This window comes from Lipophrys pholis, assembly GCF_963383615.2.
Source record: "Lipophrys pholis genome assembly, chromosome: 16".
Taxonomy (NCBI): Eukaryota; Metazoa; Chordata; class Actinopteri; order Blenniiformes; family Blenniidae; genus Lipophrys; species Lipophrys pholis.
In genome coordinates this window covers 3,336,730-3,360,017 of record NC_137634.1, presented here as the reverse complement: position 1 = coordinate 3,360,017, position 23,288 = coordinate 3,336,730, and the positions used below count along the sequence as shown (strand labels likewise).

The following is a 23,288-nucleotide window of genomic DNA, read 5'->3' as shown; positions in this document are numbered from 1 at the left end:
TTATTTAATCCTACCCCATCGCCTATATTCAATAATCAAATTTCATAATTATATTTTTTGGAAACTTATGCATTTTATGCACAACTTAACAGTTTAAATGGCCGATTCCACTCAAAATAAACTTTGAATTTAAAAGACCTATTCACCTTTGTGGAACTTAACGTTAAACTAAAGTACACACTGTGTAGTGTTTAGCGCGTCTTTATCTTTCTGGATTTAAAAATACATGTGAAGACAACGGCAAAGCTTTTTTAACTGCTCTATTCACAGACCTAATACCCGAGATTAAACTTACTGACAATCACATTCTAACAAAGCTCTGATTTAATCCCATTTGATTCTGGCATGTCTCAGAAGCACATGAAAACCACAAAAATTTAGAAACAAATCTTTATAAACACAGAAGGAACCAATCAGAGATTATAAAAGTACAAACACAGGTGGCAGTGTGATGTGAGAGCCTTTCTCGTCTGACATTCATTAATACAGAAAGTAAAGTTGCTACAAAAAAAAAAATTCAGTTTCAGAGGCGAAACTTGATCTGAATTATCGGCGATCTCAGTCAGTGCTGGGGCACTGTGGGTACGTCTGCACGTACATCTCTACCAGTGAATCCAGGTCGAGCCCGACGTCGTGGTTCAAGTTTAACACCGAGAGGCTCTTTGATTTGAATTTGTCTGGCGTGCTCTCCACGTACATCTTGAAGCGTTTGAACGTCACGTCGGCGCTCTCCTGCAGAGGCAAAGTCGGCACGATGCTGATCAGCCGCAGGACAGCCAGCATGTTGGGGAAGAACTTGACGTCCGCCGCCTGCAGCGTCTCCTGGACGCTGGAGGGAAACGTCTCGTCTTTGCCTTTCTTGCTCCATTTCACCCACCAGCAGTGCATTTCAGCGGAGAGGGTTCCCGCGTTGGGGATGTCGTTGTTGAACACCTGAATGCAGGCCTCTTCAGGTTCCGTGGATTTGTGCTGTTCGATGACGGCGGGGACCAGCGACAAACACCTCAAGGTCATTAGGTGGTCGTCGGAGAAGAGATGAGTCACTTCATCCAGGACGTGGTTCACCAGGGGAACAGACAGATGCTCCTTGTAGAAGCTTTCCGGCCGCAGGGTTCGGGCTTCCACCGGATGCTTCCTCAAGAACGATCGGGGAACTTTGATGGGGATATCCATGGCAGTGGCGAGGTTTACCGCCTCGTCGTTCCAGAACTCGTGATAGACGTCGATGTTGTCGGACACCTCCTTCAGGGATTGCACCACAGCCTTGACGCCGACTGCAGCGAGGTGAACGTCGGCTCCGCTTCCTTGGAGGTTGTTGCCGAACGCTCGGGTGAGAGTCAGAACGTTTTTCAGCACAACCAACGCCATGATGAACTCGAAATCGGCCAGGCTTTTGGAGATCTCCAAGGCGCTGTGGGTGACCTGATCTGTCCACCTCATGTCCTCGTTGTCGTGCACACTGTCCACGCAGAGCAGCAGTGCCTCGATGAGCTCCAACGCCACCTCGAAAACATCCTGTCGTCTGGTCCAGTTGCTTCTGCAGATCTCCCTCAGCTCACGGACCTTCTCCTCTTTGTCCGGGTAGAAAATGGAAATGGCATCCTCGAAGTCCACCTGCAGCAGAGGTGTCTGACTAAAGAAGGACTCAATCTTCTTCAAGGTGGCTATCACCAGCTGAACGCCTGGAAAAGACATACTAGCTGCTAGTGTCATGTTCAGTGCCTGAGTAGATCTCAGCGAGACCACTGCTCTTGGATATTTCTCGATCAAACTGGCAGCAAAGGCTTTGGTTTTTTTGAAATGTGTCCCGGAGAAGGTGTGGGCTTGACCTCGACACTGTCCCATATCCAAACCCCATCCTTCCACTTCTGACAGCAGATTCCCTGCCAGGTCGTCCACGCCGCCTTCGAAGCTCAGGAAGCTGACGAACCGCTCGCGCTGGCAGTTGGACTGGTCTATGTACCGGAGAAAGACGGGGAAGTACCACTCCCCAGAGATCTTCACGGGGTCGTCAGTCAGTAGTGAAAAGAAGCCGCTCTGTTTGACTTCCTCCACCAGCTTGCTGCGGATGCTTTTCTCACACATTTCAATCAACCGCTGGAGCTGTTCCGAGGAGCAGCACTCCTCGTTCACTTCATACCTCTTCTTCAGGGCTTCGTCTCCACTGTTCATTCGATACTCCAGCAAAGCCTGAAAGTTGCTTGACCCCAGAGCGTCAGTCTTGCCATCAGTGGGACAAGTAGGAGGAATGTTTTGTTCTCCCAACAGCAGAACAACTTCAAACAAACACTTGAGGTACTGTTTGTACTCGTCTTCCTCGGATGCGTCTTCCTTAACCATCTCTTCTTCAGACCTTTTGACTTCTGAAAAAAAGAAAAAGAAAAGAGGGCCAACTTGAAAAGTCACCCTGCTCTTTTAGTGAGGAGCAAGAAACATGCATGTTGGGATATGGGATTTGACCTTACTTTTCTTCGCATTTGTCGGTGTTTCTTTGTCTTTGGCCTACAAAAACAAAGATGAAACTTGTCAGAGTGATTGCACAACAGAGTCTCAGAGTTAGTCACATTAAAACATCGCATCCTTCAAATAACACTTATTGAAGACATTGGAAATGTTCATTAGTTGAGCAACGAAAGTACTGGATTCATAAAATTCATGCCAAATCTAAAACCAAAAACACAACAGGACATGAGCAAGACTGATTTCAGTTGATGTGCCTCTCATTCAGAATACATGAAACCCATCGAAGTACAGATCCAAACAATGTTAAAAGCAAAGAGACAGTGTTAACTCTTATCATAATAGGGCTGTAGTGGATGAGGTTCTCAAAATGACAGTATAAATTCGTAGTTAATAGTTAGTTGTTAGGCCCCGTTTACAATAAAAGGTTTTCAGGTGAAAACAAAATCTTCTGTTGCGTTTGTGTCCATTTACATGGCAATGGTGCTCCGAGCCACTGAAAACCGCTCTCAAGGTGTTTGTGCACTCGCCATTGTTAGTGTTTATAGTTTGATTACAAAAACAACCAACAGCACCCACTAGTGGCCCTACGTGTTATCTACATTGGGCCTTAAGTGTAACACCAAGTATCATTAAATGTGTGTTTTCTTATTGAGCCACTTGTTACCCTGGTCTACCCATCCTGGGAGTAGTACGTGTCTCAACTTGTGAAGAGAAATACAGAAGGATGGATCAGTTTTGCTTTCTCGTGGCTTTTTTATTTTTTCCCTTTAATTAGGGGGGGTTAGTTTTCCTTGTTTGAGCAGTACTACAATGCAACTGTTAAAGTGACTAATGGAGAAATGTCTTTGCTGATTGAACAAAAAAACCATCTCCACGACAAAGCGCCTTGCTTAAGGTATTACAATGTATGAATGGTGTAAAGAACCACAACTATTGCGAAATAGAAGTGTATCACAGGATTCTTGCTAACATACACTCTTGACGGATTGTGATGTGTCGTGCACCAGTCATGCCACTTCCTGCATTTAATTTCAGAATTTCGAGGTTTCGTACTTCATAAATAAACTAATAACATTTTAGTTTCAGTCACTCCTCTGGTGAAGAAAACATAATTCAAATATTAAGGCTGTGTGTGGTTTCACCCACCGTATCTTTGCTGCGCTTCACCTGCCCGTTATGAGACTGGTTTGGATCGTCGAAGATAGTTGGCACGGCATCGTCTTTCAATTCTGGGTTCGGAGCGTCCTGGAACCAAAACATAATTATCACATACGCAGGAAACAGCGTCACCACAACTTCATAAATCCTTAAAAAATCCTACAACCTGTTAACGTTACTTACAGTAGTCATTGAAGTGGGTTCAAAATGTTTCCCACAGAGTCTGTAGTATCTGTACAGCTGCTCTGGACATTTCTCCACCAGGTCAGGCCTATGACAGCTTTCAGCCCACTGCTTGGATCTGACACAAGAAACCAGGTTAAAATGCAGTGTGAGTCAACCTTGAGTTACTCACAGCTCTAAAATAACAAAGATAAATTACAGAAAAGCTGGAAACCAATCATACAGACTGTCAATCATACAGCTTCCAGCTGAAATACACAATCGGTTCACTATCCTGCCATAATTTGTTGGTTTGTTTTTAATAAATGGATATTATATGTCTAGTTTGTTTTTATGGAACTACATTTGTTAAAAATTCCCCTGTGGGGATGAATATGATGGAATAAAATACTTTATTTATAATTATATGTGCAATATAATGAAACTGTAGTGCTTCTCCCATTTGGATAAAGCATGCAAATGTACACATAAAAATCAATAGCACGTTATATAAAACAAAGACAGTGTGGCCTTGTCATTAATTCTTTGTGGACATTTAGAATCTTGATTAAATAGCACAAAGCCAGCCTTAATGAGTCGGTAAACACTTTATTGATACTGGGTTTAGTTTCATCTCTCATCTTAAATTTCCTATTAGCATTAGCATCAGAGCTAATCGGACTTACCTACTCGGATCCCGCGGGAACCGAAAGAGCGGCTGCGGGTCAGACTTCCTGCTGGAGCATCCCGCTGCAGCGCACTGATTCTGCATCCCAACTTTAAATCTATAACTAACGTTTTGTCACGAAATTCAGTTTCTCCGGGTTGGCTACAGCACTTGCTAAAGCTAGCAATATACCCTGACTGAACACAACAAACTGGCTTCCGGTTTCGGATTTCAGAATGAAAGCAGCAGTTAGTTGTCTGCAAATAAGGCCACAAACATTAGTTTTATTTATTTACTGAAACGCATTTACATGGTTGATTAATGTCTAAAAATATATTATTGATTCCTAACCAATCATTCTAGTTTTTCGTAATCACTTTTTATTTGTTTTTTCGGGTATGTTCTTTTACTGTGGTAGAAACTTTGGCACATCCTCAAAATACGTCATGACGTGGCGCCATTGGCTCGCACACCCACACACGCATTTCCCGCCATTCTTTGCGCTCTTTTCAAAGTGAAAATTAGGGAAACATGTGGCTGCATGTACCAGACATGTTGTGACGCGTGACAGGAGATCATATTTTAACCTTTTGTGTGGAGTTCATATTTTTGTTATTCAGCCAGTGTTTGTGGTTCTGCTGAATTTGTTCTTAATTCAACACAAACAATTGTACCTTAAAATACTGAAAATATGTTTACTTTATCTCAATTACAAGCAACATAAACAGTATATATGGTTCATATTTGGCCTTTAGCTTTGTTAGATACATTTATCAATAAAGGTCTGCTCTTTTTTTGTTCGATTTTGGTTTGAAAAAATTATAATCAGTCATAATGAAGATAAAAGATGTTTATAATTATATATTATAACTAAAGATTCACAGGTGTTGTGAAGCCCTCTTGAGTTTTATTGGAATAAGGTTTATTTATGTATTAACTATAGATGAGTCAGCTTTTACCTTATTTATGTCACAAAACTGCTATGTTTTAGTGTTACATTGTTTTATCATATATATATATATATATATATATATATATATATATATATATATATATATATATATATATCATATATTATTTAATTTTATTATTCAAGAATTCCCCCCAGAGATTAATAAAGTATATCTGATTCTGATTCTGGGGCTGCTTGGTAGAGCGTGATGGTGTGGAATTTGTATGTTCTCCCTGTGTGTGCATGGGAAACTCAACAGTCCAGAGACATGCATGTGAGTTATGCATGCATACAGGATGAAGCGGTATAGAAGATGCATTACTGGATTGCGTCAATAAATCGGCACTGTATGATCAGAGTCAGAGCCTCATAACATCACTGCTGCTTTCACACCACCTCTACTATTACTGGACAAGTTTAATCATGACGCTCTTTTCTAACGGGGCTTTAATGTCCATGAGCATAAATCAGAACGCCCTTATGTCCTGGGATTTAATAGAAACTCGTAGAAAACTAATAGACTTTAGTTAATTTTCATTCTGTACTCCAGTTGCATTGTTACACTTTATAGTGTTTATGCCATCTTGTGGTCACAGTGCGTAACTACAGCCTTAAAAAGTATTTCTTTGGAGAAATTACACAAAAAAAGTATCCTTATGTGTGAAAAAGCAAGCTCACGTGAATGACTTTCATTCAGCGTTTGATCAAAATTTAGTTATGGACTTTTACAAATGAGATCTAAGCCAAAAGAGGCCTTTTCACTAATAAAAGTAGATAATCCATGTTTTGTCAAAGGGAATGTGAAGCTTCACAAATCACGTGTTTGTCACCATCCATTTCTCACAAGTGATTTCCATTTAGAATACAAAATACTTTCAGTTATAATAATTTGTATATTTCTTGTGTTGTCATTGCACGAATCGACAGCTTGCTGATCGTTTTCTTCCTATTTTCCAAGGGCAGTTTTTGCTTTGGGCGTGTGTCTGTTAGCGTGGACCGGTACTGCAGGAATCTGTTTGGGTTCAAACATTCAAACATTGTGACGACGAAGAAGAAAGAGGGCGCTCTTCTTCAAATCTCGCTCTCATGTGTTGATGCGTTCTGTTGGTCACTCCGTGTTCTCGCGAGACGCGGAGAGCCAATCAGAGCGCAGCGGGAACAGATTGAATCGGATGGTTTGTTCCTGCAGACCCTCAGTCGGTTTGTTTTCCACAGAGCGGAGCTGCTCGTCTGCCTTTTTCACAGCTTTGAGAGGCACCAAAACACGGTAAGTCAAAGTTTATTCATTCAAAATGACAACACGGAGTGTACAGTTTGTGTCGCTTACATATAACGTCTTTCGAACGTGTAGTTTTTCGCCTGTACGCACGATGCCTTGTCATACTAGCGCGTGTAATCTGAATAAACGTTACTATTTTCTTTTTTTTTTATTACAACTGACACTTTTAATAAAATTACTTGTTTAATTTGAAGACACAATATAATTTGAAACGGTAGTTATTGCGATATCATACGCGATATAACACTGACTGATCTGCGATAGATTATATTCCTATACACGATACATCCATGAAATTAATCTACATATAATTTGGGGATTACTAATTAAAGATCGGACCGATTGCCAGCCCTCTTTTTTTTTTTTTTAATACTTGATTGTGAAAAGCAAACCTGGTCCACTGAATTTGAACGTCCAGGTTTTTCCTTGAGGGATTTTCTCTCTACAACAGGAGTAACAAACATAAGACCCGGGGACCAAAACCGGCACGCAAGAGTCTCTAATCCGGCCGGACAAAACACCAAGCAAGTTGTGAAAATTCCACAGAAAACATCAATTTTTTTTTTTAAAACAAATTCCTTAAGAGTAGTGGGCACAACACGAGCTGCGCTTCATGGGGCAAAAATAATCCGTTGAAATGCAGAACCGATTGATTTTGCACCATATAAATATTTCAGTCTGATTATATTTGCACTGTCCGATTGAAATCAGTTCATAAGGGGTGCTTTAGTCTGGGTTCTGATCGGATCATAGTCCACATAAACAACACGTTGGGTTACTTCCTACAGTCGGAGCTTTGCGTGTGTCTGTTACCAAAGGTCGCAGAGTAATCCGTGCCACTCTCTGGATTATATTTTGTTGCGAATGTCACCGTGCATTATGGGATTGGTGCATATAAACTGGCTCAACTTTAGTATTATTTTATTCAGTGTTCATGTAAACAGGACAATCTGATTCTAGAATTGTAAAGAATTCAATCAGATTGATAAAAAAAATTTATAAGTGAGCCTATAAACGCAGCTACTGACGACCTGATGTTGTTTTTGGTTTTTATTGTATTTTTCATCTTTCCTCCACTAGTTGTGTTTTCCTAAGCGAAGTGATGGACAGCGTTGCTTCCTCGAGACGGATTCACGCCAGCAAAAAAGTAAGAATACATCTGATCATTGCTTGTTCTCTTGTCTGGGCTGCTGAGTTAACTCTTTCATTTTAACAGGGGAATAAAGAAAACGCTCAGCCTGCTCATGGAAGCAAAGGCTTCATCAAACGGGACAAGACGTCCGCACCCCCTTTCCAACAGAAGGGCAACAAAAAAGAGGAGATCCCGTCAACAGACGATTCTCTCAAATCCAAAGTGAAACCGGCTGGTCTGACGTCGGTGTCCAGTGTGGCTGCGAAAAAGGTAACGGTTGCTCAGAGAGATGGGAAAGGAGGCTCCGCCGCTGATATCCAGCGACAAACACACAGCAGAGCCTTCATCACCGAGCAGGCCGCAAAGATCAAGAAAATGTCTGCAGAAGCTCCGAAACCTCCAGCCGCTGTCGCTCCAGTCAAAGCAGCTCCTGGACTGTACAAAGGCAGAATCATCCAGTCGAAGATCGGATCCATTTGGAAGTCGAGTTCCAGTCTGAATTGCCTGGATCCCAAACCCTCCGCAGCCAGAACGGAGAGCCAACGGGTTGGGAATGTGACCAAAAGCAGGTCCAAGTCTGTTTCTGAGCTTCCAGCGCGGGGAACTCGGCAGGCCGCGGTGACGAGGTCCAAGTCTGCCTTTGATAAACGCACTCAGATGACCAAACCCGCGGCCGGCAGCCGCCCTGCTGCTGCTGCTCTCTCCTCCACTCGGCCTCCTACCAGAACCATCCCAGCCACTAAACCAAAGGTCGCGGTCACAGAGAGGAAGGTCAACAAGCCTCCCGCCTCCAGCAGCCTCAGTCAGTACAGACTCAACATGGAGACCGCCGAGGAGAGGAGGTAAACCCCGTCTCACACATGCGGCCCGCGTTCCAGTTACTTTTTTAAATCACTAAAGGGTTTGTCTTCCTTCAACAGGGCGAAACTGGCCGAGTGGCTGGCTTCTAAAGGGAAGACCTTGAAAAGACCGACCATGGCGGCATCAGCAGCTCCCGCCAAAAACAAAACCGCCGCAAAACCTGAAGCCGATCCCAAACCTCTGAGTGGGCGTGGCGACGGGGCTCAGCCGGCTGCACACAGAGTGTGTGGACCTGAACCCAATGTGGATGCACACATGCTCGACTCTGCTGCTGCTCCTCCTGCTGCTGCTCCGCACTGTGCAGACACACAGGAAGCAGGGCTCCCGGCGCCCAGCAAAACGCCCCTCGTCATGGAGACGTCTCTGCAGCTGCTGGAAGTCTCCGAACTCGATCCACATGAAGGAATGGAAGACGTAAGGACGCCATTTTTTTGTTTGAAGTGGTTAAAAGTGGTACTTCCTTCGCTGTTAATTCAGAGTATTGTTTTTATGTTTCCAGATTGTTGTGAATCTGTGCCACGCCCTGGAAGCAATGGAAACACCATCTGAATGCAGTGATGGTAGGTTTGTCGCTCTGTACCACCAAACTTGAATGTCAGACATTTTTACTTTATAAGATGTAACTTTTGGGTTTATAAGCAATGAAAATGAGTATCTTGTGCTTGTTTGGATGCTTTTATTATTATTTTCCTCAATTCTGTTTGAAAGGGAAAGGAATACTCGCGGGACATTTACCCAACATAAGAAATTAAATTCAACAATAGAAAAACATGTATGAATAAAAAAGTAAATATGAATTTAATCTGCATAATCCTTGATGGACCCAAAGCGATTAACATTCGTTATTTATTCTTAAGAAAATGTGTAGTCCTTTGCAGTAAATGTGTTGTTCTGAATGTGTTTGACAGATTGCCTCCAGGCGACGGACGAGTGCAGTGAGGCTGAAATGGAGAGCAGCAGACCAGAGGAGGCAGAAGATGAAAAGTCTGAGGAGGAAGTTGACGAGAAAGTGCACACGGAGGATGATAATGATGATGGAGAAAGTGATGAAGGTGTGACGGAGTCGCCCTCGCAGGCGGAGGAAGCATCAGTGATCAAGTACAGCATCAAGACGACTCCGTACCTGCAGAGGTGAGCTCACCGTCTCTATAGCCGTTCGTTTAGCTTCTTCAGCCACGTCGATGCTAAAACTGAATATCTCTTCCACCGCAGCGTCAAGAAAACCCTGGAAGACGAGGCTGGCGCACGTTCGTCCAGGAAGAAGATCAACATCGGCGACCTGAAGTTCGTCACGCCCGTGCGGCGCTCCTCCCGCATCCAGCGGACGTCGTCGCGCCTGCCGGCGATGCTGCAGGACCACGACCCGAGCGTGTCGTCGCTGGCCGAGCTGCTGACGATGGACGACGACCCCAACGCCTTCATCTGCAGGAGGAACGTGGCGCTGCTGGACGAGCTGCCCGGCGACGGACCCCACCGGCTCTGAGCCCGATACTGCAATACTGCTCAAGAAGAAATGTACGGACTGACACTAACTGGACACTTTACTGGCTTTATTATAACATTATTTTACCTCTTAAGCTATTTGTGGTTGTCTAATTCCTAATGTATCAAATTCTTTTAACGCTTTCATCTTTTAATCAAAAGTTGACAATGTACTGCACACGCACTACAATAAAGAAAGTTTGTTCTCATCTAAAGTGCTGATTTGTTGAGGTCATGTGAAGATTTTTTTTATATTTAGTTTCATCCTGACAGTAAATATGAGGATAAAAAGACTTTAGGATATTTTAGCTTTATGAGGCAATGTTTGTTTCTTTGCTGTAGGATCAAAATCAAACTAATCTGCCCTCCTCTTTCAAATTGAAGATAATCCTGCACAATACAAAATAAAGGTAGGCTAGGAAGAAATACTAATCCATGATCCTTTGATTTCCTTCTGATAAAGTCAAGGTGTCACCTGTTTTTCCAGTTTATTCTAAATATTCATGCAAATTGCTGTTTATTTTACATCTCTGCTTTAGTGTTACAATTTCTAGAGATTTATTCTCCATTCTAATTGAGCTTCATTTTTAATCCAGATTGTCTCATTTCAGTTCTGCTTTAGTCCACTTTCCTCAAATTCATGCTTCATTTCTGATCTTCCTGATTGTTTATCAAGTCATTTGATATTTAAGCTGGATTTCTTAATAAGCAAGCTTTTTATTGTAATTTCATGCTTTATTTTCAACATTTTTACACATGTGGTGTCCAAACGACAGGTTCTCTCCTGGATTTATTCAGTTTTGCCATTTAGATGTTTGATATGAATGATGTTGCGACTCGGGAGACATCTGGGAACAGCAACATGATCTGAAACTCGGATTTGTATTCCTTCTGTAGTTTGGAAGTAACTCTTTTCAAAAGAGGTTGATATTAGAATCTGTGTCAACATGTGCTGCTATGATGCTGGAACATTTCAGTGGTGTGTTGAGGCTGTAGTTAAAAAAAAAAAAAAAGAAAATCAAATGTTTCACCACATTTTAATCTGACTTTAATAGACCACATTGTAAAAATTCAAAGCGTCCACAAATGAACACCACTTTTCTTTTGGCTGCTTCCTGACAGACTGGACGTTTTGACACCAGCTCCCTGAAGATCTGATCCCAGATGAGCCGTTTTATTACAACAAAAATTAAACTCATTCACATCCCAAAACAAAAAAAAAAAAAAAAAAAAAAATCTCTTTGATGCAACTCTCTTCCCCAAACAAAAAGTATAAAAAGTACTCTCTCCTCTTCTTTCTCTCTTTATTCCCGCTCATCTGCAGACCTCAGGGGAAGGCCATCAGTGCTGTGCGCTAAAAGGCTGTTTGCTCGCCGCCGCGTGGAGCTTCTATGTCCTCGACAGGCCTCGGTTGTCCAAATCTTTCACCTGGAACACAACACGTGGTTCAAAGATCCTCCTTTTACAGCTTTAGGCTAAATTTACTCTGGTTTTAAAGTCAAAAGGAATCGTTTCGTGCTATTTCGTTTTCAGAAAAGTTCAGGGTTGAACGTATCTCCATTGAACATTTATTTTGCCAAAAACCAATAATCAGCATGTTGAGGACGTCTGAGGTGGAGTTTTTTTTCACCCTTTCTGCTGCTGCTTGGGGTGATTTGGGTTCCTTGTCCTAGAGCGTTTCATCTTGGCCTGATTTCTGCAGTTTACTCCAATTAAAAAATCAGCAACTCACTTTTCTTTCATGATCAGTGGACGGTGTTTTTTTTTTTGTTTTTTTTTTATGTTTTTGGCGTTTCAAACATCTTTGTCTCAAAAACTTTCAATATAAGCACACACAATACCACAAGTGACATCGAGATTTAACACCGGCTGGAACCAAGTACAAATAAGATTTGGAGCTTTTTTTATGTTGCTTGTTACTATTTATGTTCAAGTTACTTTCACGACAACTGGTAACAACAACAAACGATGACTGAAAACATTGCTGCCATTAGAAAGCAAGTAAAAAATTTTAAAGATGGTAAAGAAACTTTCATAATATCTGATCTCAATAAATTAAAATACAGTGAAAACGTGCTTCATTTTAGGTTGTTTTTTTTACTTGCACAACTAAAATATTTAGAGCAGGGGTGTCCAACACATTTCAGTTCAGGGGCCACATACAGCCAGGTTTGATCTCGAATGGGCTGGTCTGGTAAAATAGTGCCATAATAACCTTTAAATTTAAACACTTTGTTGTGGCGCAGAGACGTGATGGAAATGTCTATATTTTCACAAAACAATTACAAAAAAAAATTATGACAATTGCAACATGAAGGCAAAATTAATGAACGGTTCTGGTGCAAAATTAAGTGAAATGCTTAAAATAACTTCACTTATAGTTGTGGCATTCTGCTTGTTTTTGTAACGAACTCATCCTGACAGCATGGCTTTGAGACTAATGCTGGTTTGACAACTTTCATAGCAACATCACTGATATTTTAGCTCAGGTCTCAAGTGTTGTGTCACGTCCGCTACGCTTAGAAAAAATAAATCGATGTTTTCTTTGAATTTCTACAATTTGCTTGGTTGTTTGGCCGGATTAAAGCCTCTTTGGGTCAGTTTTGGCCCACAAACATTTACTTTGACACACGGTTTATGTGTTTTAACCTAGAAACTAAACTAAATCTTGAACAAACTGTAGTTGTGGCTTCAAGGTTTAAAATTTTAATGTTAACTGATGTTATGACATATTCAAACAGGCTTCAAACCCTTTGGTTACCAGGATGCGACTGTAAAAATAACTGAAAATGTTTGATGCTGGTTTACCTTGTATATCCTAACCAGCCAGTGCTCTGTTGTGTAGGCCTCCTCCAGCACGTCCAGCTCAAAGTCTTTGTTCCCGATCTCAGCGTTCCTCACACGGTCGTAGCCGGGGGGGCGCTCTGCGGAACAGCGCCAGTGTTAAAGGCTCCAGCAGTTATTCGGACGTGGTAAAGTGAGCGTGGGTGACACGAGCTACTCACTGGCCTCCGTGTAGACCTGCCCAAAGCGGTAGTAGCACATCTTGTACATGAGGCAGTTGAGCAGGACGGGCGAGCCCTCGCGGTCCACCCTGAACTCCCCGGTGGGGGTGTAGTAGTCGTGCTCCTTGATGTGTTTCCCTGTGTCCGTGCTCCCCCCGATGCGGACCATCCACAGGAACTTATTGATGTCTGTCCGGTAAACACAGTCGCATCACATCTTTAAAACCGAACACACTCACGGACACTGTTTGACTCTGTGTGTGTGTGTGTGTGTGTGTTGTGTTCCGCACCATCAGAGGAGTAACCCGTCAGTCCTCCAAAGATGACCAGGACGTAACTGACATCCAGCTCCCTCATGATCTCATAGGCCCTCTCCTCTGTGGACGCCATCGCCTGCAGAGCAGCCCATAGTCGAGTCAATACAACAGCACTTCAAACTAGAGAGGCAACGATACCAACACCAGCATCGAGTCAGATGGATAGATAGATAGCACTTTATTGATCCCCGAAAGGAAATTCCACTGTCCCGCAGATCATCAAAAGAAAACACACTTCCATTCATACGACACTATTTCATAGATGTGAATAAAATAAGTAAAAAAAACCATTGCAAAATAGTAGGTTTAAAATATCCATAAAATTAGAGTTAAAATGGGATTTGGAAAAATGTGAAAAAGCGATAAAGATTCTGAGTGCAGTGAGTGAGTGAGTTCAGGAGGCATTAAACAGTCTTATTGCAGCGGGGACGAAGGACCTCCTGAATCGCTCTGTTCTGCAGCGCAGTGACAGGAGCCGCCCGCTGGAGCTGCTTCTCTGTCGCTCCAGGAGACTGTGTCTGCTATTGTCCATTATATCACTTAGACACTGCATGGCATACCCGTCCTTTAAGGTATCGGTGCGTCCCGACTTCAAACACACTCATCTTAAAAGCTCCTCAGCTCACCTGTCCAACTCTGGAGATGTGCGTGTTGTTCCACGTGTTGTTGTCCACTAGAATGGTCCGATTCGCCATGGCCGTGATCTGATAGCCGTAATCCCACCACGACATGACTTTAGCATCCTGCACACAGAAGCGCGGCTCAGTCGGGCAGCGGGTGGACAGAGATTAAAAAAACCTTCTGTGCGTCTCGAAAGACGGCTGACCTCGGGGGTGTTGTGGCGCAGCCAGTAGTAAGCCTCTCTGAAGTCGTCGAAGATGATGCGGCTGCCGTCTCCCCCGCGGGCTGACAGCACAATGGAGGGGGAGGAGTAGGCCTCGCTGGTCACCCAGGTGGAGTGGAAGGTGTACGTGATCAGGAAGAACGCCATGACCAGAATCATTCCACTGGCAACCTGGAGAGGAAACGCAACACGTTTCACTTCATGTCTGTCTGTTCCACAACAAAACGAAAAGGAGCATCACCAGCTTCAGCAGGGGTGTCCAATACGAGGCACACGAGAGGCGTCAATATGGCCACCAAACCTGTAGTAATTGTTTGTTTTTGTGAAAATATTGAATTTTTTTTCAAGCATACTCTGCACTACGACAAGGAAAAACTTTAAAGTTTAAATTTTAAAGGTTGTTATGGTACTATTTTTAACATTCCGGCCCACTCAAGATGAAATTGTGGCCCCTGAAGTAAAATGTGCTTGACAACTCTGAGCTACACGAACTGCAAACATCCACTGAAACAGTTAGATGAAGCTAAAGTTTCTCAGTTTTAACAAGAAGCTGCTGCCGACACCCCTCAGACAGTCATGTAACTAAGAAATAAGGAAATAAAATGAAGTAAAAAAAACTTTGAATGTTTAAAGGTTTGTTGGATTTTTGAGAGATATTGTACAATCTGAAACTTGGATAATTGAAAACAACCTAGTTCTGAAACTTTACACCAAAAATGACAAGCAAATTGATATTCAATCTAGACAAGGGGTGGCCAGTTAGTTTGCCTGTAATATTTGCACTGATTGAACTCTCCCATGATGCATCACTTGCAGCAGATTTGAAGTTTGCTTCTTTTTTCACATGAGAAATTAATCAAACTATATTGTTTTTTTAATGTTATTTGGACAGCGTTGGCGAGAATAACAATTAAATACATACAGTATTTGTAAAACACACCACTTTAGTCTTTGAACATTGAACAAACTCAATCCGCTTTTCTACACAGAGTTCGGATGGCGGATTTCACAATTCCAGAAATGAAGCTCTCTTGTGAAACAATCACACTGGAGTTCATTTAGAAAAATACAAAAAAACCTTTGTGAACAAGGGATGCACAGATACCGATACTAATATCGGGTCTGACATTTGAACCAGCAGTTAGCCCAATGTCACTCATTAGTTTAAATGTGTGCTTCATGGCAACGGACAGCCTTCGCATATTGTTTCAGAATGGAGTATAAATCCGGCTTTACGACATTTAATTGGTACTCGTTGCTAAAGGTTAGTACCCGTCCTTTCGTGAAAGTGGTATTGGTGTATCCCTATCGCGAACACCCACCTCGTTCTTGATGGGGTAGGTGGCGTCCTGCTGCTTCTTGCTCTTCTTGTCGGGCCGGCTCACGTCCAGGTTCTTCATGTACGTGGTGAGCACCTGCGACACGCCAATGCCCGACAGGATGCACATGACGGGAGCCAACACCAACATGAGACGCACCTGAGGGTTCAACAAACCACCTCATTCAACATGCGCGTGTTGGATCACATGTGGGCGTGGAGCTAATGATGTGTGCAGTCGTACCATGACAGCGGAGAAGTACATGCTGGTGACTCCGTACATGATGATGAAGATCCTGGCGTCGGACAGGTTGTTGAAGCAGTAGTAAAGACCGACTGAAAGGAGGCAAACATAAACCTGCTTCAGTAATGAAGCGACAACACAGAATCCGCTCAGTCGCTGTGAGCTTCTTGTCTCACCCGGGAACATGAAGACGAGCAGCTGCAGGTCGAAGTAGTACGACGACCAAGTTGTGGGCTGGTGCTCGGAGACTGAGGCGATGATGGGGATGTTGTTCTTGGCGTAGGACGGGTCCAGAAGGGAGTAGAAACGTCCAGTCCAGGGAGAGATTTTACCTGGAAGATTCAAGAGAACGGGAGCCTTCAGCTACCAGGTTCCTCCAACGTGGAACCAGCTTCCAGTTTCAGTTGGGGAGGCTGAGAAGAGTCTGCTTTTAAAGTTAGGCTCAAGACTTTTCCATTCAATTAGCTTAAACTGGTTCAGGACACCCTGGACTGATTTTTGTCTCTGTCCTATGCTTTTCTCTTCTATCCATTAACCCCAATTGGAACAACACAAAGTCTCCATCTCATTTGAATTCACCATGTTTGTCCTTCCCGAGTGTGGCTGGTCTCACCTGTGAGCATGAGCACGGCGCCCACCGACAGCAGCACGAAGCCCACCAGAGAGATCACGCTCTTGAACAGCACTTCAAACTGCTGCGCGTTGAGTTTGCTGCGCAGGTAGTCGACGAAAGCGTGGATCTGACACAGGCCGAACACGCCGAAAGCGGCCATGTGCTCCGACGACTGCACCGGCTGGCGAGCCCAACGAGAGAAAAGCGTGTCACAGAACGAAGAGCACCTAAATGTCTCGTTTTTAACAGGGCCACGCCGAGCTTCTCACCTGGAAACCGACAAAAGAGATCTGCATGGAGAGGACTGTGCCCAGGCAGTACACGGTGCAGTAAGCCACATAGATGCGGTGAGAGAAGCGGCCTGTGAGCATGAGCACCAGGACGTGGAGCGGGATGAGGTTGATCAGGAACACGTAGCCTCCCCAGGAGGAAACCTGAAGACACACAAAGACCCGATCACCACATCTGCACACTCAAACGGAAGCAGCATGAGGTGCAGGATGATGACGCGGTCTCACCATGTAGAAGTAGGCCAGCGCGCACATGGACGACCAGTACACCGAGCCGGTTTTCACAGCCTTTATCCACATGTAGTAAGTCAGGAGCATGCAGAAGATGGCAATACCTGAGGGAGGACGAGTACAGGAAAAAAAAACCACCATGTGATCCAATAATTTTTATGCTTAATTTGTGTCTAAATCATAAGGAATAAAGCAAAAAACTTTTAAGTATTTCAGTTCAAGTGTAATTTTTTTTTTAGATAGATCTGTTGCTACAGACCTAAGATGAGGAACGTTTTCACTAAATGTTCCTGCATTTTGATTTTAGATAATCACCAATGAAATCTTGGTTGCAAATCTATGAAACATTAATGCGCTCAGAATAAATGAAGTGATTTATATGCACAAATCCCACAGAATTTCTTTTTACATTTTATCTTTATACCCAGCACAGACAACACTAATCACATCTAGTTCTCATTACATATTCTACAGTTTGTGTTCATCCCATAGCGAGGTGGATGTTTATATATATTTTCCCTCTGATAAATATTATTGATTATATATTATAGAGCAACTATAGTGTCATGTAGACTCAACATACTAATAAATCTTTCTCTGTTACCTTCATTATCATAGGAGCCAGCAACAGAGCGAGAGATGTAACCCGGCACCACAGCGATCATGGCAGCAGCCAGAAGTCCGGCTCCGGCATCCTGCAGGACAGAGGCAGCCATGGTTGTTACATCGGGGGTGTCAGACATAAGGCCCGTGGGCAAAACAGGCTCGCGGGAGGCTCCAATCCAGCCAAACCACCAAGCAAATGACAAATATGTCAAAAGAAATTGATGAATTTATTTATTTGTTTAATTCTCAAGAGTAGCAGACGAAACACAACACTGAGACCCGAGCTGAGATGTCGGCGATGCTGCAGTGAACGCTAACCAACTAGCATTAGCCTAAAAGCCATTTGTAAACTCATTCATGATGCAACAGTTGTCTCGACATTTCACTGTTTTTTGCACCAGAAAGTTCAATCAAAATTGGTATTATGTTGAGATTGTAGTCATTTTCTGTAGTAATTATTGGGTTTTGTGAAAATCGACATTTTCATTGTGTATACTCAACGTCGCAACAGAGAAAAAACCTAGAATTTAAATCTAAAGGTAATTTTGGCTCTATTTTAGCAGTGTGGCCCACTAAAGATGAAATTAACCCGAATAGGACCCCTGAACTTAAATGTGTTTGACACCCTTGGTTTACCAGGAAACTTATGCACTGTAACCAATTTAGAACTTGATCATGGTGAAAACTGTCCTGAAAAGATCATTACAATATTTCAGGCAAAGAAGCGTTGGTTTGAAAGGACGGAACATTTTTAAAAATCCTTGTTAAAAATAGGGACATACTATTCAGTAAAATTAAGGATATTCTGATTGTTTGAGTCTGAAATTAAACAAACGGTGTGATTGGTGGCTAAGCACAACTGTAATTGCTTAATTTTGTTATTCTAAATAACAAACAACTCAAGTGAGTAAAATTTATCAAAGCGGATAAACTTTCATTCCGTTTGAAGTGTCCCTTTACACGGCCACGGAGCTCGGACTCACTGAAAACACAACTTTTTGAAAACGGCTCCTATTATTAATGTTTACATTGTATTGTTCTCTGCACGCATGTGCGTGTAATTTCTATACAAAAACACGACAGAACCTACAAGTGGCCCCACATGAAAACTACATGGTTTTCAGTGTTTCTGTGTAAACTGACATAATTTTAAAAGTGTTGCCATGTAGACGCAAAACCTTTCTGAAACAAAAATGCAAAATTGATGTCGTTTCTCTTCAAACATCTTTGAGTAAACGGGACCTGGGAGAGTGTGAAAAAATCTGGATAATGTCCCAAACAGACCCATCCGAGTCTTCACCTTCAACTCCTTGGTGAAGTGGTAGGTGACGATGGCGGTGAAAGAGGAGAAGAGGGGAGCCAGGAAGACGCAGACGTTCCGGATGTCGATGGTGATATGGAAAAAATGCAGCACGTGGTAGAGGAGGGCAGACGTAATCATCAGTCCTAGTGAGGGAAGAAGAAGAGAGGGCATCCTTTGTGATCAAACCTGAGAGAAGTGCATCACATCCAGGCTCAGAAACGGTTCTCTATGGAGTCTCACCTGGATAAATGGTGCCACCAATGATCCTCCCTAAAGGATACCAAGCCCTGTCATCGAACCAGTTGTGAAACTTATAAAAGCCTTCTTCTGCCAGGAAGCGGGTGGTACGGTAGTTGAAGTAGCTGAAAGTGACAGAAAAGTTTTAAAAGGGCAAAATCCAATAGAAACAAGGCAATGCAAGAGGGAATGTGTTGAGACTTATGTGTTCACCAATGTACACTTCGATATGTGGATCATATCATGGCTCTCAATACTTTGTCATGGACCTAGAATTCAGAATATGATTTTGATTCGCTTCCTCCTTTGCATATTATCTGTGAGTCTGCTAAATTTAAGCAAAGTCTGTCCACAGGTTCTGTGGTTCAGGTCACCCTACGAAAACAAATAAACCTGATCCAGGTCAAACTAAAAGACACCAGGACAAAGTGGCTGCTACAATCTTTTTGAAGTTGCAGAATTTAAGTTGTAAAAGACTTTAAGGGGCAAATCTACTTTTAAACTCAGGACCCCCCCAGTCCATATTCTCCTGGGACTTGGTAGTTTTATAGTTGACAGTCCCCGTAATAACAATCCAACTTGGTCATCCGTCCACTTGAATGTCACTGTACTTGCTGTTGTAAATTTTGACAGCGTATTGTTCTGTGGGCATATGCGTGTGGTTTCATTACAAAAACAAACAGCAGCACCCAACGTGAATAAAACATTAAGATAATGCATCATAAGGTAGAGACTACATCTTACTGTACACTAGAGGTGCACAATATTTTGTGAACATGTGATGATGCACTTAAGATTTCTTATTTTATGAATGTTTCTGCTTTGAGATTTCTTCCAAACAACAGAGCTCTTTTATGAGCCCACACCAGCTGCGACTGGGCTGTATTCTTTTTTTTTTAAATATATTTGTTTGCATTTTCAACGAGCGCTATATAAGAAGTGGATCAGTTTGTTAACCCATTCTTTGTTCATTTTTTTCCCCCTTGATTTTGACTTTTGATCTGTAGCCAACAGGAGTGAGATAAACTTTGGTTGTCAATCAATTAAAATGTATTAATTGATAAAATAATCTTTGTGAATTTATCAGGGTAAATTTGTTGCAGTTTGTCTAGTGAATATGTTGACACTGCAGTATGGATTAATTGCAATATACCCTTACAGTAATATGATAAAGAAAGCTTTCTTTATTGTCGTGCTACAACTAAATGGAACCGGAACAATGAAACAATTAAGCATATCATTAAAACAGAAATTCAACCAATAACAGCAACGAAGGCAGCACTTACGGATCGAACTCGTGGATGACGCTTTCAAACCTCAACACAGAGAACAATCTAGTGGAGAATGCTTGAGGAGGAGAAAGAAAAGCCCATGAGTGTTTGTTTGTTTAAGTATCGGGGTGACACTGCTGGTACCGGTGGACTCACAGAGGACAGCAGCCATGGACAGGATGAGCAGCTTCAGCAGCGTGTCCTGCTTCTCATAGGACAAACGCAGAAAGCCCAACTTGGTCATTTTGGCGGGGTTAGGGACAAATCACCGTACTACCTAGAGAGAGGAAAACAACTTATTTAGCGTACATCAAGGAACCATGCTACAAAAATATGCACCCATACATAGTAAAACATGACCAATGTCAGTTATTCGATCATGTGACAGTCCTCAAACTATACAAACTGCCTGAGGAAACTCCTATATTGTAAGAATGACGCCGTAAAGTGGCTTTCTATGTGGTGGAAAACTAAAGTACATCTCAGAATTACTTGTAGTATATGAAACCTCAAGACCACTGAGGTCCTCAAGAGGAGTTTCACAGTGTTCCCAGAGTCAGAAACACAACCTTTTACCACTTAACCCAGAAAAAAGGGAGGTAACCGTTTTCAGCCCCACAGAAGAAAGGTCAAAGGTCAGTGCTCATCTAGACTCCATGTTACTTAAGACATCCAATCAAAGCAGAAATCTGGGTGTATTTATGGACTAAGACCTGGAATTCAACAATCACAGTATAAGATAACAAAAACATCCCATGAGCATCTGAAAAATATTGCAGGAAATTATTTCTGAGCAAACAACTCATGTAAACTTGTTCATTTCTTTAATGGGAGTCTGGATCAGTGCCTGGTCCATTTACAGGTCTCAGTGTAAAATGTCAGACAGCTGCAGCTCATTCAGAATCCTCAGCAACACAAAGAGGTTGAAGCACATTACAACTGAGCTTCAATCTGCGCTGGCTGCCTGTGTGTCAAAGGATCCACTTCAACATCTGACTTCTGCTCTATAAAGCTTTGAATGGACTCAAAGAGTAAAGATGAAGTGTTCCCAGAGACAGAAGAAACAATGTGAAGCAGCTTTTATTTGCTTCTTACCTGTGGAACAAAGTTCCCGCTGACATGCTCACTTCCTTTAAATCAGGACTTTAAATAGATGTTACTTATTTTATTACATTAATCTTAAAGATTATTATTTAGCCTCCTTTTTATGACTTTCTTAATCACCTTGTTTGAATATATTTCTGAACAAAGCTACTATTACTACTAAAAGCTATACTATTAGAGCTACTAACAAAAGGTTTGATTTATGATATATGTAGGATTTCTTTGTCAACTTCCAGCATTGATCTCATTCAAACTGTCAATTTTTAAAGAGCAGTAGGGGAAAAAATGTGCCGCAGAATTTACACACTTTCAGATAAACGTGTTTGTTTTGTAAAAAGATAATCCAACGTGTCAAAAGACAGTTTACTGATCACCGAGAGGAGCCAACTTTCCCGTCCAGCCCAACCAGATTAGGCCACGCACCACAGTGTGGAGCCAGGAAGCAGGAAGCAGCCTCTCCTGAAGCCCTGTGCAGGGATCCAGGACCCTCTTCTGCATGTGGTGCACTCTCAAGTTTGTCCCGACGTGCAAACTGACACAGCAAATCTCTGCAGACTCGTAACTCGTGTTTATTTGCATATTAATACCACAGGTGAAGCGAGACATTGAAGGATAGGTGAAGCACCATACCCAACATCACACAGCGAGGAAGCAGCAGGGGATAATATCTACCAAGAAACATTGAGTTGGCGTTAAAGAAGCGTGCAAGGCAAGGTGCAAAACACCTATATTTTGTTAAAATATAAATATAAATCCTGCATCCGGCTGCCTCCATCCACTTCAATGAGAGTAGCTAGCAAAGCTAACCTGCTACTAACAGCTTAATGAAAACCCGGACCACGCACCTCTCCACTCACTTATTCATAAAAATACCAACGAGCCGTTCACACACGACGTCAGCCGACAAGATTAAACTACAAGTTCTCGAGTGAGAACAGTTTTAATCTTTAATTGTTTAGCGACACTCACCCGCTCCGTTCCTGCATTCACTTCACAACCTTCGCCGTGGAGTAAAGCCCGCCCCGACGCCGTCAGACTGGGCGCTAATTGGCTAAGCGTCACTCGCTGGTAATCTTGGTCCGATGTGATTGGTTAAATGGCTTTCAATCAGATATAACTTCCTGGCTTCTATAGCGTTGTGGCGAAGTGACGTGTCCTTACCGGGGGAAGAGACGCAGCGCCCCCTGCTGGCTGGAAGTAAGTTCACACGAATTCGGCTTTGCAAAACGGACTAAAGCGCTTCAAAAATGTTTCCTATTAATCATTTTAAATCCCAAAGCAAGCTACTATCAGCAAACACTCCAGGGTATAACAAGGGCCAATTATATTTTCCAGAGTGAATCCTTCTGGTTTTTAAAAAGGTTAAATATGTTGTAAGGAAGGAATTGTTTGTCCATTCAATTAGTCTTTTTTTTTTTTTTTTTTGCCTCATCATCTCACAATGGTTTCACTGTGTGTGGGTGTGGGTGTGTGTGTTTGATTGATTGGACAGAACACATTTCCAAGGTGTAACCTGCCTTCACCCATAATTAACTAGATCACTCCCTGAGTTGGAAACACTGGTATAAGAGATTGATTTAAGGATGAATAAATTCTGCTGTGTGGTCATATATGAAGAAATACACATCCCGTGGACTACAGATTCACTGAAAAACAAGCTTACATCACTGAATCTGTCGTTTTTCTGTGGCTGAGGTAGTGGCTAGATTCAATTTCAAATCAAAATTATAAACAGTTTAACAATCACAC

General features: G+C 42.4%; 3 protein-coding genes across 5 annotated transcripts; 1 reads left to right on the top strand and 2 right to left on the bottom strand.

Annotated features, from left to right (window-relative positions):
* Window positions 1-308: 308 nt before the first annotated feature.
* On the bottom strand, window positions 309-4,670 carry thap12a (THAP domain containing 12a). The gene is made up of 5 exons (XM_080484079.1): window positions 4,470-4,670; window positions 3,805-3,922; window positions 3,610-3,708; window positions 2,466-2,502; window positions 309-2,363 (listed from the first exon to the last, which is right to left on the bottom strand). Exons 1-5 carry the CDS (start codon window positions 4,553-4,555, stop codon window positions 559-561), a joined length of 2,145 nt encoding a protein of 714 aa, XP_080340205.1. The 5' UTR covers window positions 4,556-4,670; the 3' UTR covers window positions 309-558.
* A 1,882-nt stretch (window positions 4,671-6,552) lies between these two features.
* Window positions 6,553-11,374, top strand: LOC308122214 (uncharacterized protein). 2 transcript variants are annotated; one of them, XM_080483910.1, is made up of 8 exons: window positions 6,553-6,669; window positions 7,762-7,828; window positions 7,898-8,655; window positions 8,734-9,088; window positions 9,174-9,234; window positions 9,583-9,805; window positions 9,887-10,189; window positions 11,279-11,374. In XM_080483910.1, the coding sequence occupies exons 1-7, from the start codon at window positions 6,575-6,577 to the stop codon at window positions 10,155-10,157; spliced, it is 1,830 nt and encodes a 609-aa protein (XP_080340036.1). In that variant the 5' UTR covers window positions 6,553-6,574; the 3' UTR covers window positions 10,158-10,189; window positions 11,279-11,374. The 2 variants fall into 2 exon arrangements, with proteins under 2 accessions (XP_080340036.1, XP_080340035.1); XM_080483909.1 differs by lacking the exon at window positions 11,279-11,374 and having other exon boundaries at window positions 9,887-10,293.
* stt3a (STT3 oligosaccharyltransferase complex catalytic subunit A) lies at window positions 10,860-22,877 on the bottom strand. Of its 2 annotated transcripts, none has more exons than XM_080483907.1 (18): window positions 22,509-22,877; window positions 20,592-20,712; window positions 20,451-20,511; window positions 19,168-19,289; window positions 18,925-19,070; window positions 17,623-17,713; window positions 17,016-17,122; window positions 16,767-16,931; window positions 16,498-16,678; window positions 16,061-16,216; window positions 15,885-15,976; window positions 15,645-15,800; window positions 14,305-14,493; window positions 14,105-14,221; window positions 13,452-13,554; window positions 13,162-13,350; window positions 12,965-13,080; window positions 10,860-11,584 (listed from the first exon to the last, which is right to left on the bottom strand). In XM_080483907.1, exons 2-18 carry the CDS (start codon window positions 20,677-20,679, stop codon window positions 11,546-11,548), a joined length of 2,118 nt encoding a protein of 705 aa, XP_080340033.1. In that variant the 5' UTR covers window positions 20,680-20,712; window positions 22,509-22,877; the 3' UTR covers window positions 10,860-11,545. The 2 variants fall into 2 exon arrangements, with proteins under 2 accessions (XP_080340033.1, XP_080340034.1); XM_080483908.1 differs by having other exon boundaries at window positions 21,963-22,551.
* Window positions 22,878-23,288: the final 411 nt, after the last annotated feature.